The following is a 26,857-nucleotide window of genomic DNA, read 5'->3' as shown; positions in this document are numbered from 1 at the left end:
TCTAAAATAAAGCTATACCGAGGGATGAGCTCCATTGAGCCCAGCAAGGGAAAACATGCAAACAGATGTAAATAGTCCATGATGCATGGTCTTAAAGCTAAGTATGCATCTAGCAACAGTTCTAAGTCTCATGAGGTATAAATGCTACTGTAGTAGGTATGATATCCTCGGTCCCGGAAACGCAAACCAAACATCGGTCACCAGAGAATACCACTCTACTATGGTGAAGACCCGCCAGTTCCGGAATGTACACGTTAGACCCCGGCGGACCCTCAATGCTAACCCTACTGGTTGTTCCCATTCTGGTATATACTCTTCAGACCTGGGATAGTGAATGGCATTCCGGAATTTACCCTTTAGACCTGCCACGGGTTATCCAACACCTCACCCCTGTTGGCAAAGGTCGTAACACAGAGTTTATGATAACCTAGCCATATGCATTCTAACATGATGTCATATGTTACAGTAGTAAGAAGATAGTAAATCAGTTTCATCAACATTTCATTCATAACAATCATAGAACATATTAATAATATGCAAATGCAGTATGAAATGCATCCTAACATCATGCATACATCTAATGCAAAAGAAAAGACTATCAACATATATGAATCTTAACAACTAACATGGTGTATGAACAGATGCAGCAAGCATAAAAGCAAAGACAGTAAGAAAAACTTCACAAATTAAGGTCAAAATTCTCTACCTTGAGTTGAAGAAACAACCTAGCCAAAAGAGAGTTCCAACTCACACTTTAACCTCACCAACAGAAGATACACAGCCTAAATTATCAATACACAACATGAATTACGTCATGAGATAAACCTAAGCAAAAGCCCTAACCATTTGGGAACAAAACAGGGACACCAGGCCAACCGGTCGACCGCAAGGGTCACAGACTCTAAATCCGATAGTCAAAACAGAATAGGGGTTTGGGGTTTATTTTCATGGATCTTGACATGCACGGTACCAAAATCATGAAAAGGCTTCAAGGGAGCAAAGAACATAGTATTTGGGTCAAATCAACCCAAATGCATGTATGGTTTGGAGATTCTATACTATTTTGCCTAATTTCTAAGTTTTGGGTTTGATTGGGTTCTAAACCCAGTTGAAACCAAAAAAGAGAGGAAGAAGGCCATGCATAGACCCCAAATCCCAAATTGGCTTAGGGAAGTAGAAGGGAACTTCAATTAGGATGAATTTACCCAAATGCATGTTGGGTCTGAGGGGTTTAAATCAAATTGCCCTAATTTCTAGGCTTTTGGGTGGACTGAGTTATGAACTCAGCAGAATTTCAAGGGAGAAGAAGAATTGGGCAGATTAGTAAGGGTTTAACAGCCTACCTGAGGTACTCAGTAGTAGAGATAAGCAGCAATCTCAGCCGGCCAGCTTTTCCTAGACCTTCTCTCTCCAATAGTTAGTTCTCCAAGTTTTCCCTCTTTTTTCTTCTTCTCCAGAGCAAAACCAAATTCTGGTTTTAGTTAGAAATGAATTCTAAGGCTAAGTCTTCCTTATATAGGTAAGGCTACTAAGATCTGTTTGGTTTGGCCATATTAGAATTAATTTGTAAAACTTGATTCTTCTAAGTGTTTAAATGATAATTAACCTATGAAGGACTTATAATTAAGTCCTGGGAGTGATATCCCGTGACATAAATGAGAGCGCCATGATGGTATGCGGGCAGCTTAACCCACACTACATATGTGGGTGGGTCCTACAAGAGAAAATTACACTTCAGCCTATATTATGCAAATAATACATTAGTTTTATATAATCATTACTAACGGGTTCTTACCTATGGTCCGGTCTAATAGATTGACAGGTTTTACATCTACTCTACCCAACATTTATAGCATGCAAAACGTATATGCGAGGTCCCGTCCGTTTCCCCAAGTTTCAAAATAGCTACATCAGTCGACTCTTCGGAATCCATCATTGGGGAACTGGAAGATTAGTTCGAATCCTTAACCGATAAAGCCCACAACATTGAGGCATACATGGTGTAAACCAGAATCTGAAATCACACAAGTTCAAATAGGCTTAGTTTAGAGGTGGATGTCACACTCTCCACACCTTATAAAAATTTCGTCCTCGAAATTTGACACAGTAGATAATCCGAACAGTTGAGGTTACTTCAACTGCATCATGACTTACACTCTTAAGTTGCTTCTTGTTTTGGGTGCTGTACGATCTACTGGCCGATGGCTCCGATTAACCAGTTTCGGGTTTGACAGTATTTTAAACTGTCCAAACACATTATTCTCATTTCTAAACTTTCCTATTCTTTCTCTAAACACTCTAGAATATTCAAGAGGGGGGGTCCTAGAGCATCAAAGGCAAGTTGGGAACAATCCATTACAAGATTCACTCACCATATCGACAAAGTAAGGATCTAAACCTAGAAGTCCCAAAAGTATTTTTATTATACTTTTTTTTTATTCCTCCTATTCTTTGGTGTTCATTTCTGTTCTTCCTCTATTTTATTCTATTCTGTTCATGACATATTCATATAATTCGATCATTATACTTTTATCTATATCTAAGAGATTTGGGTTGTAGGGTATAAGTCTGTACAACTCTTGCTTACAAGGCTTTCCTTATGAAGACTTTCACTTCTGGTTCTGCAATACCTAACTCAACTTTAGGATGAATTGGAATATTGATGGGATCCCTTCTGTTCGCTTCCAATAACGGAGGGGACATTCGGTGACCCATTACTCCACTCATCCTATTGTTGAGCAAAGTTTTATCACATCCTTCAGTCCTAACTTCTTTCTGTTCTCAGCTGTTCTTGGCTTGATTGCATTATGTTTAAAGTGAAGGAATTCAACAATTTTAGGAAGAGCTTGTTATTCTAATGCCTACAAGGTGTTTGATAGGATGCCTATACTAGCATTCCTAGGTCTTTCATTATGAAATCCCTAAATTTTCTTATACCTTTCAATTCTTAGATTGTTCATAAGCTTTCTTATGTGAAATTTCTTCTTATCTAGGAAGTTCTCCTTCTAATAATTTAGGTTACTTCAAATTTGATTAGGGTTTTAATGGATCCTAGGCCTTAGGTAAGCCTAGCCTAATGATATCAAATGTTATTTATTCGCTTCCACACATCTCCTATGGCTTCTTGGGTTGCTTTCATAGGGGATTCAGTCACCTATAGTGTTGTACTTTCTTTGGTCTAATTCCAATGCACTTTCCATGAAATTAGGTTAGTTCCGTATGGTTTCTATTAAAGATTTTATTGTGCTTTACTTGGCAATCCCATTTGATCTTTGTTAAAGTCTATATATGTTTTTATCTTTACTAAACCCCTTGCATTAGTTGTGGGATGAGTCCCCATTTGTCTAGCTTTTTCTTACCCTTTTTCTTTTATTTACTTAATCTAGGCAATGTAGCATACTAGCATTATTCTTCTCTCCTCCTTTCTCTTTCTCATGGATTTTATTTTATTTATTATTTATTATTATTATTTTTTATTTTTTTATTTTTTTTACAAGAATTTGGTAAAACAACTTTATCATTGTAGTTATACTCTTTGATTCGCCTTGAAGTGTAGCCCATTGTGACACTTGACAATTGCCAACTCATCAAAGAGTTGCGATGATGTGTTGCATTGTCATTTCGAATCCTAAGAGAAGGAATTTGGGTTGGTATGCTGCATTATTATTATTTTGTTTTTTTCTTTTTTTTATATATATATAGTGTGGGCCCCACACTCATAGAAGGCCCCACAAAACCCCAAAAAAAAATTTAAAACAGAAAATTTACACAAACACCCCTGCAGTTTTGGCCCACCGGATGGACACTTGGGGAGGGTACAATCGTCCGTACAGCATCACAACAGCCCCCTTTTAAAGGCCACAAGTGAGTCCTTTTAACACTTCTAAATTTTGGCTCCTTCTCTCTACGTTCTCAAGCTCTCTCAAAACTTTCTTTAGGACTTCCTAACACACTTGGAGACATTTTAAGACAAGATCATCTCATCAAATCAACAAGTAAGGGATCTAAACTCCAAGTCTTACAAGATCTAACTCTTTTCATTCATCCAACTTAGGTTCTGTAAAATGTCGCAAGTTTACTTTTGTTTACTCATCTCTTCTAAAGTTTTCTTCCCTTTTTCTTAATGTTTGCACTCTTTTATTAGAGGATCCTGTTCTCCTTTCCCTTTTTTTTTTTTGTTGTAAAACTTAAGGCATTCCTAAGCTATATTATACTCCTAGGTCTTTCATCATATGCCAATGGTCAGCCTCTCATTCATCTCATAGTAATAGAATGGAAGAAGACTTAGCACGAAATACCTATTTCCTAGCAGAATTTCATGTATATAGGGGTTATAGCATTCCACATTTATCAAACACACATATATACATATTTTTTTTTTATATATATGTATATATATATATATACAGAATTCTATCAAACATGGCTGCAGCAAGGGGTCGTGGGGGAGGTCGTGGTGGTAGGGGAAGAGGAGTTCCCGATCCCGAATCAGAACATGATCAGTTTTAGTTCCGATTAATTGAGATGAGAGGAGTTGGCCATAGTATGAGAATAAGAAGATTGAACATGGCCAAATAATTAATTCTATAGAGTGGGATACTTTTCGGATTCGTCCCAGAATTTAATACTTTGGATGGTATCCTATTGTTTGCCCAATCCTTACATGCTACTCTAGGTTAGTTCGGGCTTTCTATTGAAATTTGAGAGCTGAACACCTAGGCAATGAAGGTGATGAAGGTGTAGAGTTTTAAATCACCTCCCAAGTCACAGGGAGAGACACAACATTCACTACAACGGAATTAGCGAAGATTCTTAGAGTCTCCAATGAAGGTGAAAGAAGATATTGCCCTCCAAGGACAAAATCCTTGGACTTTCTGAGTCCCCAGGTGTATGATATGGTCTTTGCTACGCTGATAGATGGATTATAGGGAGAGAGAGGGAGAGAGAGAGAGAGAGAGAGAGAGAGATGGAGGAAACAAATTATGGTCCAACCACAAGAATGAATTCAAGGATAGTACAGCACAATATTGTGCCCAAGGGTGGACATTGCACACAAATCTCAATCTTGGTTGCCTACCTGACCTTGGAGTTTATGTCAGGTACGGATCTGCTTACCCCATGTTCTTATGAGAACAATGACTATCCATGTAGACTATCTTGAGGATGGAATCTTGTCTTATGGTAGGTTATTGTCTACTGAATTTTCTTATTTTGATGTTGAGTTTGGTAGGGAGGAAGCCAAGGGATTGAATGATATTCCTATTGGCCGAACCACTGAAATCAGGATGAGAATGAGAAGTGTTGTTGCCTCTAATGATGAGGATTACTAAACAGATCTCCAGGAGTTGTACCTGTTGTTAATGAGGTGTCTGCGGGAAACCAAGGAAGAAGCAATAAGGACAGCAGTTCACAGGGTGAGGAGGAGACTGAGGTGCAGCCTACCATTCCTATTGATCTTGCTGGACTTTCTACCTCTTCAACACCAGTAGCACCACCAGCACCAAGTCAATGAAACCATGATGCAACTTTTCTTATTTACCTTGGGACTTGTAAATTTATGTTTAAGTTTAAGTTCTTGTATATTCCGTTCTCTTTGTAATTACAACTGTAATTTCGTCGGCATGATTATGTAATTTAATAGTTATAATTAACTTATTACTTTTATCGGCTTAATCACTGCTCTAAGCAGTGCTCTAGTCTGTCTCTATTACCTAATGTCTTTTATTTCCTTTAAAGCTTTTAATCCTAAAAGAGGTTTACTTATAGATCGGTAAACCCGAGATGCTGCTAATTGTGAGGGAGGTTTAGAGAACTTTGCTCTGAGACCAAGTTGTCACATCCCACCCAAACTTGCCCGGGTTATGTGACCGAATGTCCACAGACATTCCCAAAACCACTAGGATCTCAGTTCAGTGGCCTACCTCACAGTTAAAAGTCATAATGATCTATATGGAAATTAGAGAATGCAGCGGAAGAACAAAATACTAATGAACTTCAGTAGCAGAATACTGAATTATAACATTAGTATTTACTTAACCATACTGTTGATCTAAGCTTTACAATCATTCTTATGTAAATACATAATATCCAACAAGATTAACTTTTAAAAAAGAAATATCATAGGTTGATCAAAACATAACCCATCATCCAGCATCTTCAAGCAGTAGCCAATAAGTACAGCTATCAACATCACGTACATCTTTGTGCCCATCCAACTCCACATCCATCAACATCACGCCAGCTGCCATGTCTAAAATAAAGGTATACGGAGGGATGAGCTCCACTGAGCTCAGCAAGGGAAAACATGCAAACAGATGCAAATAGTCCATGATGCATGGTCTTAAAGCTAAGTATGCATCTAGCAACAGTTCTAAGTCTCATGAGGTATAAATGCTACTGTAGTAGGTATGATATCCTTGGTCCCGGAAACGCAAACCAAACATCGGTCACCCGAGAATATCACTCTACTACGGTGAAGACCCGCCAGTTCCGGAATGTACACATCAGACCCCGGTAGACCCTCAATGCTAACCCTACTGTTTGTTCCCATTCTGGTATGTACCCTTCAGACCTGGGACAGTGAATGGCATTCTGGAATTTACCCTTCAGACCTGCCACGGGTTATCTAACACCTCACCCCTGTTGGCAAGGGTCCTAGCATAGGATTTATGATAACCTAGCCATATGCATTCTAACATGATGTCATATGTTACAGCAGTAAGAACTGAGAAGATAGTAAATCAGTTCCATCAACATCTCATTTATAACAATCCTAGAACATAATAATAATATGCAAATGCAGTATGAAATGCATCCTAACATCATGCATACATCTACTGCAAAAGAAAAGAATATAAACATATATGAATCTTAACAACTAACATGGTGTATGAACAGATGCAGCAAGCATAAAAGCAAAGACAGTAAGAAACACTTCACAAATTAAGGTCAAAATCCCTTACCTTGAGTTGAAGAAACAGCCTAGCCACAAGAGAGTTCCAACTCACACTTTAACCTCACCAACAGAAGATACACAGCCTAAATTATCAGTACACAACATGAATTAGGTCATGAGATAAACCTAAGCAAAAGCCCTAACCATTTGGGAACAAAACAGGGACAGCAGGGAGCACCGGATTCAGACGCCAGGCCAGCCGGTCGACTGCAGGGGTCACAGACTCTGAATCCAGCAGTCAAAACAGAATAGGGGTTTGGGGTTTATTTTCATGGATCTTGACATGCACGGTACCACAATTATGAAAAGGCTTCAAGGGAGTAAAGAACATAGTATTTGGGTCAAATCAACCCAAATGCATGTATGGTTTGGATATTCTACACTATTTTGCCTAATTTCTAAGTTTTGGGTTTGATTGGGTTCTAAACCCAGCTGAAACCAAAAAAGAGAGGAAGAAGGCCATGCATAGACCCCAAAGCCCAAATTGGCTTAGGGAAGTAGAAGGGAACTTCAATTACGATGAATCTACCCAAATGCATGTTGGGTTTGAGGGGTTTACATCAAATTGCCCTAATTTCTAGGCTTTTGGGTGAACTGAGTTATGAACTCAGCAGAATTTCAAGGGAGAAGAAGAAATGGGCAGATTAGTAAGGGTTTAACAGCCTACCTGAGGTATTCAATAGCAGAGATAAGCAGCAATCTCAGCCGGCCAGATTTTCCCAGACCTTCTCTCTCTAATAGTTAGTTCTCCAAGTTTTCCCTCTTTTCTCTTCTTCTCCAGAGCAAAATCAAATTCTGGTTTAAGTTAGAAATGAATTCTAAGGCTAAGTCTTCCTTATATAGGTAAGGCTACTGAGGTCTGTTTGGTTTGGCCATATTAGAATTAGTTTGTAAAACCTGATTCTTCTAAGTGTTTAAATGATAATTAACCCATGAAGGACTTATAATTAAGTCCCGGAAGTGATATCCTGCGACATAAATGAGAGTGCCGTGATGGTATGCAGGCAGCTCAACCTAGATATGTGGGTCCCACAAGAGAAAATTACACTTCAGCCTATATTATACAAATAATACATTAGTTTTATATAATCATTAATAATGGGTTCTTACCTATGGTCCGGCCTAATAGATTGACAGGTCTTGCATCTGCTCCACCCAACATTTATCGCATGCAAAAAGTATAAGCGAGGTCCCGTCCGTTTCCCCAAGTTCCAAAATAGCTACATCAGCCGATTCTTCGGAATCCATCATTGGGGAACTGGAAGATTAGTTCGAATCCTTAGCCGATAAAGCCCACAACATTGAGGCATACATGGTGTGAACCAGAACCTGAAATCACACAAGTTCAAATAGGCTCAGTTTAGAGGTGGGTGTCACACCTACCAGTTCTTAGGAATAGAAACAGAGGATAAGGAAGTCACAAATGCACGGGGAAAGAGACTCATACGACACAACCGGAGAAATAGGGTGTTGTGTACAAGTTCTAATACCTTTGAGATGTGCAATGGGTAAGTCTAAGGAAGGATTTGAAATAATGGGAAGCGGTGATGGATCAGAAATATTACATGGAGGTGATGAATCTGGTGCAGGAGTAGCCGTTGGATCTGGAGCAGCTGGAGTGGTGTCAGGTTGCAACTCACGACGAGAGCGTTGGCGGTTGTAAGTTTGAATAATAGGTGGTGGAATAACAGTAGGTGGAGTTTCCTATGGAATGGAAGATTCCCCCTGAGCCAAAGACTCCCCCTGAACCAAAGATGTGGGAAGAGATGATACAGGCATATCAGACATATCGGCACTATCCAGCTCACCCCTTTGACGAGCTGCCAAATCATAAAACGAAACAGCTTCATTAAAAATAACATCCATGGTGACAAACATCCTACAGGTAGGGGGATGGTATCATCGGTAGCTCTTTTGGGTAGGAGAATAACCCACAAAAATACACTTAAAGCCTCGCGGTTCTAATTTACTGGGGTGGTGGTGGTTTCAAATATAGCACACACAGCTAAAAACTTTGGGCGGAATAATAAAGGTGGTGGAACCTTGAAGAACCTAAATGGGTGATTTAAAATCAAGGACACGGGTTGGCATGTGGTTAATTAAATATGCAGCAGTCATAACAGCTTTACCCCAAAAATGTGAAGGGACATTCATTTCAAAGAGAAGGGCACGGGCAACCTCCAAGAGGAGATGGTTTTTACGTTCAACCACCCCATTCTGAGCCGGAGTGTCAACACAACTGGTTTGATGTAAAATACCATGGGATGCAAGATATGCCTGGAATGCCCCATCAAAATATTCTCTTCCATTATCACTATGGAGAGTTTTTTTTGGGCATCATACTGAGTTTGAACAAAAGAATGAAAATTTTTAAAACAGGAAAAAACCTCATTTTTATGATGCATCAAATAAATCCAAGTGCAACGGGTGTAGCAATTAATAAAAGACACAAACCATTTATACCCAGAAAGAGAAGAGCAACGGGTAGGGCCCCCCACTCATCAAAATGAATTAACATAAAAGGTGAAGTACTTCTAGAATTTAAAGGAGAATATGAAGAACGAATTTGACTGGCTAAAACACAAGCATCACAAAAAATATCTTTCAGTTTACAACTGGAAAATAAATTTGGAAAAGTTTTAACTAAAGTGCCCATAGGAGGGTGGCCTAAACGGCGATGCCAAAGCAACAACTCAGGAGAACCAGGCGACTCAACAACAGTGGGATGAGCATGTTGAAGAGAAGAAGAAGCGACATCAAGAGAATAAAGACCTCCATCAGCTTTACCAGATCCAATCGTTTCTCCCGTTACCAGATCCTGAAACGGACAATGGGAGGGGAAAAAAATTACTTTGCAATTAAGATCAGATGTGAGAAGACTAATGGAGAGGAGATTTGTAGCAAAATTCGGGACATGTAAAACAGAATGCAAAGACATGGTAGGAGAACAAGTGATGGTGCCCTTCCCAGAAATGGAGGAAAGAGAACCATCAGCAATGCGAACTTTAACCTTACTAGAACATAGGGAATACATAGAGAAAAAATTGGCCTTACCAGTCATATGGTTGGAGGCACTAGAATCAAGGATCCAACAATTGGAAATGGTAGAGTGACATAAACCAGCAAAAGAAATACCTGGGTTGTCAGAAGAAGCCAAAGCAGAAGTAGAAGCAGAGGCAGAACTGGCATTGGAGTCCAGCTTCGTAACCAAATGGCACAGCAGCTTAGTCAATTCATCTGGAGCATTGGCGGGAGGCCCAATGGGAGGAGGAGCAGCACCAATAGGTGGTTCGGGTACCACGGTTTCAGAAATGTGAGCAGCTGGTTTCCCACGATCACGGCCCTTAGTGCCAGGAGTGGTAGGGCGCCCATGAAACTTCCAACAAAAATCCTTGGTATGCTTCTCCTTGCCACAGTAATTACATTTAATAGGGTCTTTTTTAGAACGATCACTGGGGCGAGAAGAGTTACCTTTAGGTGGTGTAGGGGAAGCAGATACAAGAGCCAATCTCTCCTAGGAAGAAGGGGGCATCATGGCATTGCGTTGACTATCCTCCAGTTGGATTAGTGAATATGCTTGCTCCAAAGTGGGAAAGGGATCTTGGCTAAGAACCTGGGCACGGAGTTGATCGTACTCTACATTCACCCCAGCTAGAAAATCATACACCCTGAATTTATCCTCCCTTTTTTTGAACTTGGTCACATCTTCGGGTGTAGAAGCCTGAAAAACGTTATAGAAGTCTAACTCCTGCCATAGGCTTCGCAACTCAGAATAATAATGGGAGAGGCTGAGGTGTTTCTGCTTTGTCTCATGAAGTTTCTTCCTCTATTCATAGACCTGGGCATCATTCCCTACCTGAGAGTAAGCTTCCTGAGCGGCCTTCCAAATTTTTGCAGTAGTGTCAAGCAACAAATAACCACGAGCAAGTTGTGGCGTCATGCTAGAGAGTAAATAAGACATCACAAGGGAGTCGGAAGAACTCCATTTGTCTTGTTCAGGACCTGCAGTGAGAGGCTTCTCTTTTGCACCAGTGAGATAGCCCACAAATCCGTGAGAATCGATGTTGAGATAACAGGATTTGGACCACATCAAATAGTTGGTGCCATCTAGTCGAACGACACAAGCAGGGAAAGTGGGAAAACCATCGTGAGGACCACGGACTGGCATCTCCAAAGTAGACGTGGCAGAGGAAGTAGAGTCTCCCATCGTAGCAAAGGGCGAAAATCAACCACAGATCAGAAAAAATAGGGAAAAAAATCAGATCATCAATAGATCTAAGAAAAGGGTTTGCAAAAAAGATTGCTGCCTATTTAGATCATGGATAGAGGCTGGAATCAAAAAAGGAGGGAAAAAAGGCCCTTGGTGATGAGAACAACACCACCGAGGGGTGGCAGAACAAAGGAGACACGACTCCCTGCCTCTCGGTGGTGCTAGAAGAGAAACTAAGAGAGAGGGGGTCGCAAGAGAGAGGTGATGGCGGCAGTAGGTGGTTGCGACGAGAGTCGAGAAAGAGAGAGAGGCGGCGGTAGGTGGTGGTGGTGTTAGGGAAAGGAAAAAAGAGAAAGGAGGAGAGAAAGAGAGATGGTGGCAGCGGTGGGAAAACCTAAGTCGATTCCCGCTTTAATACCATGATAACTTTGGGAATTGTGACTTGTGTCAATTAGACACAGTCAGATGTCTATTTATAATAAATTTACTGAGAATACAAGGACAGAAATACCCCTAGGGTAACGCAATATAAAACACCTAGGACAATTCTACCCTTATATCCCATATTACAACATAAACCTTCTAGAAAAAGATAATATTAAATTTTATCTCTTCAATTCCCATTGACCACCCCTTTCTCTTCTCTGAACTTCTTCCACGATTTCAGTTATTTGGGATTATTTAAATTCTGATCTTTATGTTGGAAATTAATTATTGAGATCTAGTATTTATTCTCTTAAAATTTGTCCATTAGATTTGAGACCAGATCTTATCCAAATCTAGCTTCTAGATTGGAAACTCTTCCTCCCATCTCTTAAGTGCACCCATCACCTGCAGATTGATCTATTCAATCCCCATTAGATGGGGTAACAGTTGGAATTTAGGAGATGAAGGTAAGCAAGGAAGAAAGAAGAAGATAAGAGAAGAAGAGAGAAGGCGAAGAAGATAAAGACAAGGAAGAGGAGAGAAAGAGAGTTCGGTGGAAGATGTTGGGAGAGTATTCTCAACTCTCCCATATATTGATTCGCTTAACTTAGAAATAGAAACTACATCCTTGCCCCCCATCCTAATATAATGGGCAAGTGCCTAAAGTACCCTTATTAACTCTAACACTCCCCCTCAAGCTGGAGAATAAATGTCATACATTCCCATCTTGCATAGAAGGGTACTGAACAAATGAGGAATAAGGCCTTTGGTGAAGTGGTCTGCTAATTGATCGCCAGTTTTTACAAAAGAAGTGCATATGTGGTCGGAGTAAATCTTCTCTTTAATTGAAGTGTCTATCCACCTCAATATGCTTTATCCTGTCATGTTGCACAGGGTAGTGGGCTATACTTATAGCAGCCTTATTATAACAATAAAGTCTCATACATGTTTCAGTATCGAACCCCAACTCTTGAACCAGCCTCTTCAACCATAGGAGTTCACAAATTCCATGAGCCATAGCCTTAAACTCTGCCTCTACACTAGATCTGGTCACCGCAGGTTATTTTTAGCTCCTCCATGTGACCAAGTTACCACCCACAAATGTACAATAGCCTGACGTAGATCGTCTGTCTAAAACTGAACCAGCCCAATCAGCATCAGTGTAGCCCTGTATTCTTAAATGGTTATGCCTGGCATACAATAGTCCTTTCCCTGCGGTGGACTTCAAGTATTTGAGGATGCGGTATACAACATCCAAGTGCCCACTCTTGGGAGCATGTATAAATTGGCTCACCACCCTAACTGCATAGGTGATGTCTGGGTGAGTCAAAGAACAGTAGATCAACTTCCCTACTAATCTTTGGTATTTCCCTGCATCAATAGGGGGTGAGCCACAGTCTTCTCCAAGCTTGTGATTTTGTTCAATAGGAGAGTTTGTTGGTTTGTAACCCAATATTCCTGTCTCTTTCAATAAGTCTAGCACAAACTTCCTTTGGCATATGTTTATTCCCTTCTTAGATCTTGACACTTTAATTCCCAAGAAATACTTCAAAGGTCCAAAGTCTTAAATCTCAAACTATTGGGCCAAATAGGATTTCAGTCTCATTATCTCAACCCTATCATTAGTCACCACAATGTCATCCACATAGACAATGAGGGTGTGATGTGTCATTACCTCACCGGGTAAATAACATGTGGTCAGCTTGGCTCTGAGAATACCCATTCTTCAAAATAGCCTGTTTAAACCTCTCAAACCAAGCCTTGGGAGACTGTTTGAGACCATAAAGTGCCTTTTTTAGGAGACACTTTCCCTTCAGCTGAAGGAAAGTTGAAGCCGGGGGGGAGTACACCTGACTGTACCCTTTGGCCGCCAACCTGGCCTTATATCTCTCAACAGTACCATCTGATCTGTTCTTTATTGTATAAACCCATCTACATCCAACTGGAATTCTTCCCCTAGGAAGATAAACCAGTTTCCAAGTACAGTTCTTCTCAAGCGCCATAATTTCCTCAAAAATTGCTTGCTTCCACTTTGGGTCAGACATGGCCTCAGTGACATTCTTGGGGATGGAAAATGGAGGAAAGAGCAGCGGTGAAGTCAATACCTGTAGGAGAGATAACATCATAGGAAACAAACCAAGCTATGGGATTAGTACAAGTTCTCTTTCCCTTTCGAATACCAATGGGAAGGTCTAAGTCAGAAAGAAGGGAAGGAATGTTTACCTGACTGAGGAAGGTGGATCTCAGGATGTGGATCCAAAGAAGACTCTTGGCAGGTCTTCTTTCCCTTCCTTTTGTACACAATTAACTCCTTTTCATTACCAGAACCAACACTTGAATGATTACAAATATCAACAACATCTACCTCTTTGTGTTTCCCAATATCAAAGCATAAATGGAGAGATGGGTAAGGGAGGAAAAACGGGGGTGACATTAGTGGCCTTTTCACTCCCTTTATTCTTCCCTTGAAGAAGAAGCTGATGGGAAGTAAAGAAAGGGATAGATTCACAAAAGGTGGCATCTTTGGAGAGAAGCCGCCTGTGAGAAAAAGGAGGATAGCACTTGTAGCCTTTGGTAGAGGAGTACCTAAGGCATTGAGGCTGATATTTAGCAACCAGCTATCAATAACTATGAAGTACTATGAAGCTAATTAGTCACACTTTAAAACTTTGGGAGAAGGTTATTGAAGCCTGATTGAGAAGAGAAACTCAAATCTTGGAGAACCAATTTGGTTTTATTTCAAGTAGATTCACGACAAAAGTTATTTACCTATTGAGGAGGCTCATGGAAAGATATAGGGATACCAAGAAGGATCTCCATATGGCCTTTATTGACCTGGAAAAAACCTATGACCAAGTCCCTAAAGATTTAATCCGACATGTTCTAGTGAAGAGAGGGGTGTCGAGTAAATATGTGGATTTAATTAAAGATATGTATGAAGGCGTAGTGACTAGTGTGAGATCTGTGGGAGGTCAAGGCAAGGAATTCCCAATCATGATTGGGTTACATCAGGGTTCAGCCTTAAGCCCTTATTTTTTTGCACTTATCATAGACGACCTAACCAAGAGCATTCAAGACGAGGTCCCATGGTGTATGCTCTTCGCCGATGATATAGTTTTGGTGGATGAGACAAGAGCAGGGATTAACGTTAAGCTAGAGCTATGGAGATCAACCTTGGAAACAAGAGGCTTTAAAATTAGTAGAACGAAGACGAAGTTTATGATGTGTAATTTTAGTAACACTACGACGGATACTGACATGGTGCAAATTGAGGAAAGGGAGATACCACAAAGTGACTATTTTAGATATCTGGGGTCCATCATAAATAAAGAAGGGGACATAGAAGATGATGTTTCGCAGAGAATTAAAGTGGGATGGTTGAAGTGGAGAGGTGCATCCGGAGTGTTGTGTGACCGACGTATTCCTTTAAATCTTAAAGGGAAGTTCTATAGGACTGTGGTATGATCGGCTATGATATATGAGACAGAGGCAGTTAAGAAGTGTCATATTGAGAAGATATGTGTAGCAGAGATGAAGATGCTAAGATGGATGTATGAAAAAACTAGGAAGGATAAATTAAGGAATGAATGTATTAGAGCTGACTTGGGAGTTGCCCCGATCAACGACAAGCTCCGAGAGAGCGTTTGAGGTGGTATGGTCATGTTCAATGGAGGTCTATGGACGCCCCAGTAAGGAGGAGTGATATGATTTCGATTGAAGGAATTAAAAGAGCTAGGGGTGGGCCTAAAATGACCATAGGAGAAGTTGTGAGAAAGGACATGCATAGTCTAGGTCTTGTACCAAGTATGACCTCGGATAGAGCCTATTGGAGGGCAAGGATCCATGTAGTAGATCTCATTTAGCTGAGATTCTCCTGACTTGCTGGGTTGTGCCTCTTTTCTCTTACTTTCATTCTTTTTTTTTTTCACATCCCTCTTTTCCTTCTCTTCATTCTCCTTTGTTTGATTAGACCGTAATTTACCTACTTTTCTTTATTTGGATCCATGTAGCTAACCCCATTAAGTTGGTAAGGCTGAGTTTGTCGCTGTTGTTGTTGGGATCAAGTTTAGTCCAAGCAAATTTGTGGACATGGACATAACAGACACAGCCAAAAACTTTGGTGGGGGAAGAGAGACGGCAGAAACCTAAGGAGACAACGTCTCAAAGGGGATTTGGAACCAAGGAGTTTAGTGGGCATGCAATTGATGAGGAAGGCAGCAACAACCAAAAGGTCTTAGGGACATGCATGCCAAATAGTAGACTCCTAGTGACTTTCAACAAGTGGCGATTTTTCTGCCCAACTACCTCATTTTGTTGGGGTGTGTCAACACAAGCCAGCTATGGATAATGCCATTATCAATAAAAAGCTTTGGAGTGAACCATACATGTATTCCTCCCCCCCTTTATTAGAACGAACAATTTTAATTCTAGAATCAAACTGAGTACAAATCAGTTGATAGAAGTTTTTGAAGCATCATATACATCACTCTTATGTTTACTAAAAAAATCCAAATGGACCGAGAATAGTCATCAACGAAGGAAACAAAATAAAGGTAACCAAATAAAGAAGTAGTGGGAGAGGGTCGGTCCCCAAACATCAGAATGCACAATATGAAAAGGAACAGTGGACACAATAATTCAAGGATTTGGTAAGATGGCTAACAGAGAAAAGATTAGTGGCAAAATTAGGAACATGAAGGACAGAGTCCAGAGAAATAAAAGAGGTAACATGTACACTGCCCTTACCGGAAATGGAGGATAGGGAGCCATATACGACCCTAACCTTATCGCGACCAAAACAAATAGAGTAAGAATCATAACACTGAGATATACCAGTCATTTGATCGGTGGCACCAGAGTCAATGACCCAAGGAGCAGTGGAAGGGGCCGATGTAGAGCCTGCAAGGCAGAAGTCGAAGTGTATGACATTGTTAATGTAAAAGAAGAGTTGCCCAACTAAGACATAACCCTGCGAAATGCTGCAATGTCATCCCTAGTAAGGGAACTCTGATCGGAGGCGGGCCAGATGGATACGCCATTAGGTTAGGCTCAGCCATCACAGTATGTGCTCGAGCTCCCCCTCTCCTGCTGCCACGCATACCAGTGGAACCACCACGCATTCCAAGGGGACAATCATGAAGTACCCAACACCTCTCTCTAGTGTGTCCAGGTTTCCCATAGTGATCGGATCGAAGTCTATCTCTGTCGTCTCCACGGGTAGGCCCTAGGCCTCTATCACTACCACACCAATCTCTGTGAGAACTAGAAGTAAGACCAAACCGCTCAAGGGATGATACTGGTTCCATGACCTCTCACCGGGACTCCTCACTTTGCAAGTAGTTATAGACCTCATCTAAAGAGGGAAGAGGAGACCGGCCTAAGATTTGTATCCGGATTGGTTCATAGTTAGGGTTCAGGCCACCAAGCAGAATGAGGACACGCTTGTTCTCAAGAGTATGGTGTACCTTAGCTTCATCCTTTGGATTGGTCAGTTGAATGTCCCTATAGTGGTCATACTCTTCCCACAGGCCAACAATAGTATTATAGTACTCAGAAATTGTCCTATCACCCTGTCCCATGTTGATAATTTTCTTGAGAAGTTGGTAAAGCTTTGCAGAGTTACCCACCCTATCAAAAGTCTTGGAAACACTATCCTAATATCCTTGGCAGTTTCCTTTCTCATAAACCTTCTCCCAATCTCAGGCTTTATAGAGAAGATCAGCCAAGTCATTCCAGTGGAGTTTTCGGTCTCCCATTTCTGATATGTAGGAAAACTAGAAGCTGGAGATGGAATGATGGCAGTAATAATCCAAGTTTCTCCCTACTCTGGAGGGAAAGCTTCACAGAATGAGCCCAGTCCAAGTAGTTGGTGTTATCCAACTTCACAATGGAGATCTTGGTGTTGGGATTCTCAAATGCTAGCTGAGTGAGTTGGGAATCAGCCGAAGCACTACCGAAGACCTCTATAGATCCACTGACCCCAGACATAGTGTAGGGATACACTCAACAATATGGGAAAAATATCCAAACCAAGTGAGGAGTACACATACTAGGGGTGTCAATTTCAGGCCCGCACCAGTAGGCCCGATCGAGAAAACCTGAGACTGGCCTGGCCCGTTTAGTAAACGTGTCGGGCTTGAGCCCGGCCCGAATAACAGTTGGTCATTCCTAGTGCAAGGGTCCAGCCCAACGGTCGCCTGACCGAGACCAATCGACTAATAGCCTAACCCAGCCCGACATGTTTACAGCCCGTTTATGGCCTGTTTATAGTCCATTTAGCCCGACACGTTTAAAGCCTGTTTTTGCCCCGTTTAGAGATAAACGTGTAATTAGACCGTTTAAGGTGTGATCGAAGGCCCGTTTAGCCCGATTATTGGTAGTCTGATTAAGGATCGGTACCCGATCGACCGTTTATAAACGGGACCATAACTAGCATATGAGGCCTGATTACATACATAGGTTGGTCACGGTGCAAGGTCGTAAAGTGGGGACGTCCGATTAGGCCCGACCAATTGACACCCCTGGTACACACCCAACCCAAATACACAGGCTCCCCCCCAAAAAAAAAAAAAAGAAGCAAAGGGAAACAAGCACCAAATTTGAAGAAACTCCACTGAAACAAACCCTTCAAAGGGTAACATCATCTCCTGACAACTCAAAGAATCCATATAAGACATTTCACAACTGAAAAACATCAGACATTGCATTCTAAATGCAAAAAAGAGGAAAAAACCGATACTGGCTGTACCTGGTAGTCCACTAGGAGATGAGTTGTGCTCTAACAGATCCTTTCAACAATGGAGACCATAAGGCTCATTTAGACCCTTGGTCGATTCCTAGGAGCCATACCACAGCCCCAACAACTGCCGAGAGAGAGAGAGAGGCAGCTCCAAAAACTGGCGGTAACCCTAGAGTGATGTTGGTGTTGAGTTGAGCTTCAAGATAACTCATATGATCACATGAGGTCTTCTTGTAGGTTTTATCCAAGACCTATCTCATACTTCTTCAATCGATTCACATAGTAAACCTCTTCCTTAGAATCCTTTATGCCTTAGGATTCCAAAGAGAGGAAGTAGGGAAGAAAGAAATGGAATTCGACTCTCAAACCGTAGAGCTCTGAGTTAAAACTTAAAGGTAGATCGAATCTGGTAAGAGAAGAAGTTTACAGCAAGAAGAAGAGGGAGGAAGAAGAAGAAGAGAAGAGACTGGGAGAAATCGATTATGTGTGTTGAGTGATTCTCAACACACATATTAGCTTCATTAATTAAGTCTTCCAAATTACACAAGGCTCCCTAGGGAGGTAAAGGGAAATAAAACAAGAAAGTAAAAATACAATTTAGTCATGTCTTATAACTAGACAGTGACAGAACTACCCCTATACAAGATATTCTAACAACTCTAACACTCCCCCTCAAGCTGGAGAATAAATGTCATACATTCCCAGCTTGCACAATAGAGTACTAAATAGACTAGGAGAGAGACCCTTGGTGAAGATATCTGCTACTTGATCACCTGTCTTCACAAAGGGGGTACAAATGCACCCAGAGTCCAGCTTCTCTTTGATGAAGTGATGATCAACCTCAATATGCTTGGTTCGATCATGTTGAACCGGATTATGGGCAATGCTTATGGCAGCTTTGTTGTCACAATAAAGTCTTATTAGCCCTTTAGTTTCAAAGCTCAAGTCTTGAAGAAGTCTTTTCAGCCATATGAGCTCGCATACTCCATGGGTCATGGCCCTAAACTCAGCCTAAGCACTGGATCGAGCAACAACTGGTTGTTTCTTACTCCTCCAGGTAACTAGATTACCACCCACAAAGGTACAATACCCAGAAGTAGATCTCCTGTCAGAGACTGAACCAGCCCAATCAGCATCTGTGTAGCCTTCAATCTACAAATGGTCATGCCTGGCAAATAGAAGACCTTTTCCTGGACAGGATTTCAAGTATCTAATGATGCGATACACTGCATCCAGATGTCCACTCCTGGGAGCATGCATGAACTGACTCACCACTCCAACTGCATAAGAGATGTCTGGTCGAGTCAAGGAGAGATAGATTAGTTTCCCAACTAACCTTTGGTACTTGCTTGCATCTATAAGAGAAGAACCACATTCATCACCAAGTTTATGATTCGGATCAATGGGGGAAGTAGCTGGTTTGCACCCCATCATCCCTGTCTCTTTCAGAAGATCCAAGACAAATTTCCTTTGGCAAATGTTGATCCCTTTCCTTGATCTAGATACCTCAATACCCAAGAAGTATTTCAAGAGTCCAAGGTTTTTGATCTCAAACTGTTTAGCCAGATAAGACTTCAATCTATTTATCTCAGCAACATCACTCGCAGTCACCACAATGTCATCAACATAGACAATGAGGGCTGTAACTGTACCATTACCTCTCTTGATAAACAAGGTGTGGTCAGCTTGACTCTGGTAATACCCATTCTTCAGAATGGCTTGTCGAAATCTCTCAAACCAGGCCTTAGGAGACTGCTTTAGGCCATAGAGGGCTTTCTTCAACAAACACACTTTCCCTTCAGCTGAGGGACACTTAAAACCAGGTGGAGGCTGCATGTATACTACTTCTGCTAAATCTCCATGAAGAAATGCATTCTTCACATCTAATTGGTACATTGGCCAATCTTTATTGGCTGCTACTGAAAGAAGAACCCTGACTATACAGGGGCAAAAGTCTCCTGGTAGTCAATGCCATACACCTGACTATACCCTTTTGCAACCAGCCGAGCTTTGTACCTTTCGACTGTACCATCGGATCTATACTTGATTGTATAAACCCATCTGCATCCAACTAGAGTTCTCCCCCTGGGAAGATCAACAAGTGTCCAAGTATTGTTCTTCTCTAGAGCCACCATTTCCTCAGTCATTGCTTGCATCCATTTTGGATTGGATAAGGCCTCTGTGACATTTTTGGGAATGGAAGAAGACTCAAGAGCAGTGGAAAAAGCAACACCTGTAGGAGAAATGGAGTCATAGGAAACAAACTAGGCTATAGGGTTAGTACAGGTTCTCTTCCCCTTTCTCATAGCAATGGGAAGATCTAGTTCAGAAGGAGAGGAATTACCTGAGTGAGGAGCATGAGACTAAGGATGTGGATCCAAAGAGGGATTTTGGCAGGGTTGCTTATACCATGGTTGCTTCCCTTTTCCATTCAACAAGGATTCACCTCTTGTGAATACACCATCTTGTTTGAATCTCATACCCTTGTATTCTGTTTCCCTGCTAGCATCAATATCAACAACATCCACTTCTTTGTACTTTCCAATATCAAATAGGAATGGGGAAGTGGAGGTAGGCAAGGGAGATAGGAAGGGAATGACATCCGCATTCTGTTCACTGCTAGTACTCTCCCCCTGAACTGACTCAAAGAAGGTGACATCTTTGGAGAGAAATCGCCTTCGGGAAGGAGGATGGTAGCACTTATACCCTTTGGTGGAATCAGAGTAGCCCAAGAAGATGCACTAGAGAGCTTTGGGATCAAGTTTGGTGCGGGCTGATTTGTTGACATGTACATAACAAACATAACCAAAGACTTGTGGAGACAAGGGAAAGACTGAGGATTGAGGAGAAAGAAGAGCCAGGGCGGATTTGGAGCCAAGGAATGGAGTTGGCATCCGATTAATAAGAAAGGCAGCGGTAAGAAGTGCATCAGACCAGAAGGTCTTAGGCACGTGCATACCAAAGAGAAGACCCCTGGTGATTTCCAGCAAATGGCGGTTTTTTGCGTTCAGCCACCCCATTTTGCTGTGGGGTATCAACATAAGCCAGTTGATGGATGATGCCATTATTAGAAAAGAACTGTTGGAGCCCCCCATACATGTACTCACCCCCCTTATCAGATCTAACAATTTTGATGTGAGTACCAAACTGAGTACTGATAAGTTGATAAAAATCCTTAAAAGCATCACAAACATTACTGTTTTGTTTCAACAAAACAGTCCAAGTAGACCGAGAATAGTCGTCCACAAAGGAAACAAAATAACGAAATCCAGATAAAGAAGTAGTAGGAGAAGGCCCCCAAACATCAGTATGAACAAGGGAAAAAGGTGCAGTAGATCTATTACCACTGTAAGGATAAGATGTGCGACAATGTTTAGCAAAAATACAAGATTCACACTGAAAAACATAAGATGCAGGAAAAGAAGTAAACAAGTGGGGTAACTGTCTCCTCATAACAACAAAAGAGGGATGATCCAAACGCTGATGCCAAAGCATAGCAGACTCTAAAGTACTACAGTCATTCCAACCACAAACATAAGTTGCAGCAGTAGATTGAGCAGGTAACCGTGGCTTAAGAAGATAGAGTCCTCCTTTCTCAGTCCCACTGCCAATAACCCTCTTTGTCTCCAAATCCTGAAAAACACAATAAGAAGGAAAGAAAGTGACACAACAATATAAGGATTTGGTTAGATGATTCACTGATAATAGGTTAGTAGCAAAGTCGGGAACATGAAGGACAGACTCAAGGGAAATAGAAGGAGTAACCCACACATTACCCTTACCAGAGACAGAGGGAAGGGAGCCATCAGCAACCCTTACCTTGTCCCGGCTAGAGCAAATGGAATAGGAATCATAGTACTGGGACATACCAGTCATGTGATCAGAGGCTCCAGAGTCAATAATCTAGGTGGGTACAGTAGGGGTAGCAGATGAGACCTGCAGAGCTGAGGTAGAAGTAGTAGACCCTCCAGAGGTAGAACCAGTAGCTGACCCTCCAAGATGAGACATCAACCGACGTAGGGCTGCAATATCATCCTGTGAGACTGAATCAGGAGTCGGCTGCGGTCCAGGTGGCTCAGACTCAGATGTCACAGAGTGAGCCTTAGCTCCCCCTCGCTTGCCTCTACGGGCACTAGATGAACCACCACGCATACCAGGGGGCTGCCCATGAAGATCCCAGCAACGGTCCTTGGTATGTCCAAGCTTGCCACAATGGACACATTTGTATCTCTCACGGTGATCGCCACGAGATGGCCCTTGGCCTTTCCCCCCACTCTTCCAGTCTCTGTGGGAACTAGAAACAAGAGCAGACCTCTCTGTTGATGGTACAATATCCATAGTGGTCCTCCGGGTTTCCTCACTTTGCAAATAACTGCACACATCATCCAGAGATGGAAAGGGAGATCTCCCTAAGATTTGCAGGCGAAGAGGCTCATATTCAGGGTTGAGACCACCAAGCAAAATAAGGATCCTTTCCTTTTCTTGGCTCCTGTAGACCTTTGCCTGATCATCAGAATTGGACAACTGGAGATTGTTATAGTGATCATATTCCTCCCACAAGCTAAGAACAGAGTTGTAGTACTCAGATATACTCCTAGCCCCCTGTTTCATATGAATGATCTTTTGGAGAATTTGATACACTTTTGTTGAATCTCCAACTCTATCAAAAACTCTGGATACACTGTCCCAAATATCTTTTGCAGTCTCCTTACTCATAAATCTCCGACCTATCTCAGGTTTCATGGAGAATATAAGCCAAGTCATCACAGTGGAGTTCTCAGTCTCCCACTTGAGATAGCCTGGATCGGTTGTAGCAGGAGCTGTGATAGACCCAGTAATGTACCCCAACTTTCCCCTATTGCGTAGGGACAACTTCACAGAATGGGACCAATCCAAATAGTTGGTATTGTCCAACTTCACAACCGAGATCTGGGTGTTGGGGTTATCAAAGGAAGCCATGGTTGAGAAACCACCACTCGGGCTGCCGGCTGTAATTGGTCCACTGACCTCAGAATCTTGTCCAGACACAGTGGACATAATATGCAAACACTTCAACAATCAAGATAAGTTGTTTGCGCAAGTGGAGAATATACTCAACCCAACCAAGGAGGCAAACCAATACACAAATGGTACTCAATCAACCAAACCACTAGGCTGAGACCAAGCCTAAGAAACAGCAAGCATATAAAGAGCAAAAAATTGCATAACTCAAACCAAATTCTTCTAGCAGCCAAGAACCTTTAGTTCATAACACCCAATAAGTGCATCAAGATGCAAAGCATTCCATTCTCAATCACATTCAGTCATCCAATACAGCAAGCCTCAAAGAAGGCAAAAAACAGAGCAGCCGATACCTGTATAGCAGCAAGGAAAAATCAGTAGCAGTCCTCTGATCCTCCACCTTCAAGAGCAGGCTCTTAGGGCTTCAAAAATGCACTCCCATACGACATAAATGGGACAAGTTCCAAGGCCAGCCAAGCTGCCAAAGGTAGGATCGAATCTGAGACAGTCCAAGGCTGGCGGAAAAACAGGGTCTGTTTCCAAGATTTCAAAACATCTGGAAGCTAAGTAGCATTCCCTTTCAACAAACAAGTGATTTGGGGTCTGAAACAACTCCCCTAGACGATGCAACTCCAATAGGTCTCATGCCAAGATATGGAGAAGAGAAGGAGAACCAAGAAGAAACTTCACAGGCTGGCGGTAACTTGGCAGTCTTCTTCCATAGCTTCAAATCACCCTCAGCAGCTCCTAAACTGTCTCCAACTTAGAGAATACCACTCCCAAGACTGTAAGGAGTATAGTACCTCACATATACAGCCTCTAATGGAACCCCCTTTACATTTATAGGGTTCCAAAGAGAGGAGAAGATGATCACTGAGTTCAGCCGACTCTCAAACCAGAGATGTTGGCTCTGATACCAAGTTAAAACTTAAAGGTAGATCGAATCTGGTAAGAGAAAAAGTTTACAGCAAGAAGAAGAGGGAGAGAAGAGGGAGGAAGAAGAAGAAGAGAAGAGAATGGGAGAAATCGATTATGTGTGTTGAGTGATTCTCAACACACATATTAGCTTCATTAATTAAGTCTTCCAATAAGACAAGAAAGTAAAAATACAACTTAGTCATGTCTTATAACTAGACAGTGACAGAACTACCCCTATACAAGATATTCTAACAACTCTAACACTCTGATACCAAGTTGGAATTTAGGAGATGAAGGTAAGCAAGGAAATAAAAAGAAGATGAGAGAAGAAGAGAGAAGAAGAAGATGAAGACAAGGAAGAGGAGAGAAAGAGAGTTCGGTGGAATATGTTGGGAGAGTATCAACTCTCCCATATATTGATTCACTTAATTTAGAAAGAGATACATCCTTGCCCCCCATGCTAATATAAGATAGCTAAGGGAGGTAAAAGGAAAAAGGTAAAAAACACATTACATCAAATTACAATATAATGGGCAAGTGCCTTAAGTACCCATATTAACAACAATAATTTTAAGGATCAGAGGTGGCTGAGTTTGTGCCAGAAAACGGCAGTGCAGTTCACAGCATTAACTGTGATTACAAGGATAGGGTTAACAGGCAGGGTTGCAGTATGAAGGAAAGGGTGGGGTGTTTAGATGATAAATGTAAATATTTTTTTTCCTTAGAACATTGTGAGTGTATGGGTAATCAATCATCTATGCTCAAGCCCTTGGGGGGGAAGTCCAAGGCTGATACATTTTTCCTTTATTTTTTTTGGTGGGTGAAGACTGATATAGTTGTTCTTTATGAAAAATGATCTAGCTGGTAGATCTGTTAACCAGGAAATCAAGGTATTGCCTTTTCCAGCTGAGAGTTCAGTAGGGTTTTATTGCTTTAATATGAGATAGGGTATGGATTCAGTGGAAGAGAGAAGTAGTATTTCGTCAAGTTGAAGACCATTTACTTGTGTGTTTTTGGATTTTTCGAGGTTGAAGTAAAAACCTTATGAATTGCTCTAAAAGTCAGGAGGAGTCAGAATTCACTTTAATATAGTCTTGTCTTCTTATAAGGAGACTAAAGTGGAATCACTTAAAACATTTCCTTGTAGCCGCCCAGAGTCTTCCTATGTACTTGGAGGCCTTGTATAGAAACAGTGATGAATAGAAGTCTCCACCCCCTTCTTTCTGGGAACTACTTGCTTATATTTATGTTCTGATGGTCATCAAATCTACTACTGTCTTCCTGTATTTTCTTAAGATATCTGAACAAAACGGTAGATATGATGGATACTGTTGTGCATCTGTGCAAATTTTTTCACGAAATAAGGTAGGAACACCATATGGTGTATCACCCATTTACGTGCTTCATTACTTTATCCTCTTTCCCCCCATCCCAATTTTAGTTTTAAGGGTTGGTAACTTTTGGAAAGCTTTGAACCAAGTTTTAGTATCAGCTCCCACAGACCTTGCCAACTAAGCTCAGAAAGTCATTTTTAGGTTCCATCCAATTGTTTCATTTTGTCTTCTCTTTATTGAGGTTCTCCTTTACTTTTCTGATTGAAAATATCCTATGATGATCAGTCAATGCAGATGAAGATTCAGCCAAAGAGGAGGATTGGAAAAGCATCGATGATGGAAGCCAAGCATACTCCAATGCCGATGTTGTTGTCAAGCTTGGGGGTTGGGATCCTGATTACTCGAAGACTGTGGCTCAGGCTTCCTTGAGTTCCTTAAAAATGTTAATTTTATCAGATAAGAAACTTCCAGGTACGTAGAAATCTTTGTTATCACATTTTAAACTGTTTAGTGAGCAGAACTTTTCTGGTTTATGAAGCAAAAAAGTGTAGTTTCGAGGTTCCCTCACATACAGAAGTAGCGTTGGAAACAAAGTTAAAAATAGGATTGCCACTTACTGCCTTCTATCATCCTCTTTTGGGATGTTGAAAGTTGTTCATAGGATGGAAACTGGAAAATAGGTTTTCTGCTTCATTAAGCATCTCTTTGGTTGGATTTCTATTTCAATTTTAGGGAGCTATTTTAATTTCTCAGGCTTTTTGGTATGATTTTTGCACCAAATTTCAAAGAAATTTCACAATTTCAATTTCAATTGATTCAATCTATTTAACGATTTCTCTCTTTATCTCGTTTTGTTTACGTATGGACAAAACATCATGGCCTTTGGATTACATTTGATAGCCTTAAAAGCCCTTATTATTATTACTATTATTATTTTTTATTATTGTTATTATTATTATAATCATTACTATTACTATCATTAGTAGAGAGAATCTATTCTTAAAATTGAACTACCAAATGGATTTCTCATTCTTGAAATATTTTCAATTGATGCAACCAAACAATTTTAATTTCTTGATCAAAAAACTCTTTGTTGACTTATTTTGAGAAATCAATCTGAAATAAAAATAAAAATCCAACCAAAGAGAGCCTAATAGATGATTAGACGATCAATTAGTGGTTTCAGTTGAAGCTTGCCAATTGCATTGGAAAAATGATCTACACCTTTGCGGTTAATATGTACTTCGCCTCCATGAATTATCATTGTACGTGTA

The 26,857-nt window shown here is 41.1% G+C and overlaps 1 protein-coding gene across 4 annotated transcripts in view; it reads left to right on the top strand.

The window, feature by feature from the left end:
* LOC122646209 (probable inactive shikimate kinase like 2, chloroplastic) overlaps positions 1-26,857 on the top strand; it is a 76,672-nt gene that overhangs the window by 49,082 nt on the left and 733 nt on the right. For 2 of the 4 annotated variants that reach the window (XM_043839710.1, XM_043839711.1), the window contains one exon: positions 25,878-26,054. In XM_043839710.1, the coding sequence (XP_043695645.1) occupies positions 25,878-26,054 (177 nt within the window). Of the gene's footprint in view, positions 1-25,868; positions 26,055-26,857 lie in introns of all 4 variants that reach the window. The other 2 variants (XM_043839708.1, XM_043839709.1) reach the window with 1 other exon arrangement.

The sequence above is a fragment of the Telopea speciosissima genome, chromosome 11 (genome assembly GCF_018873765.1).
Source record: "Telopea speciosissima isolate NSW1024214 ecotype Mountain lineage chromosome 11, Tspe_v1, whole genome shotgun sequence".
Lineage (NCBI taxonomy): Eukaryota > Viridiplantae > Streptophyta > Magnoliopsida > Proteales > Proteaceae > Telopea > Telopea speciosissima.
The sequence above is the reverse complement of the archived record's forward strand: the minus strand, read 5'-3'. Positions and strand labels throughout refer to the sequence as shown.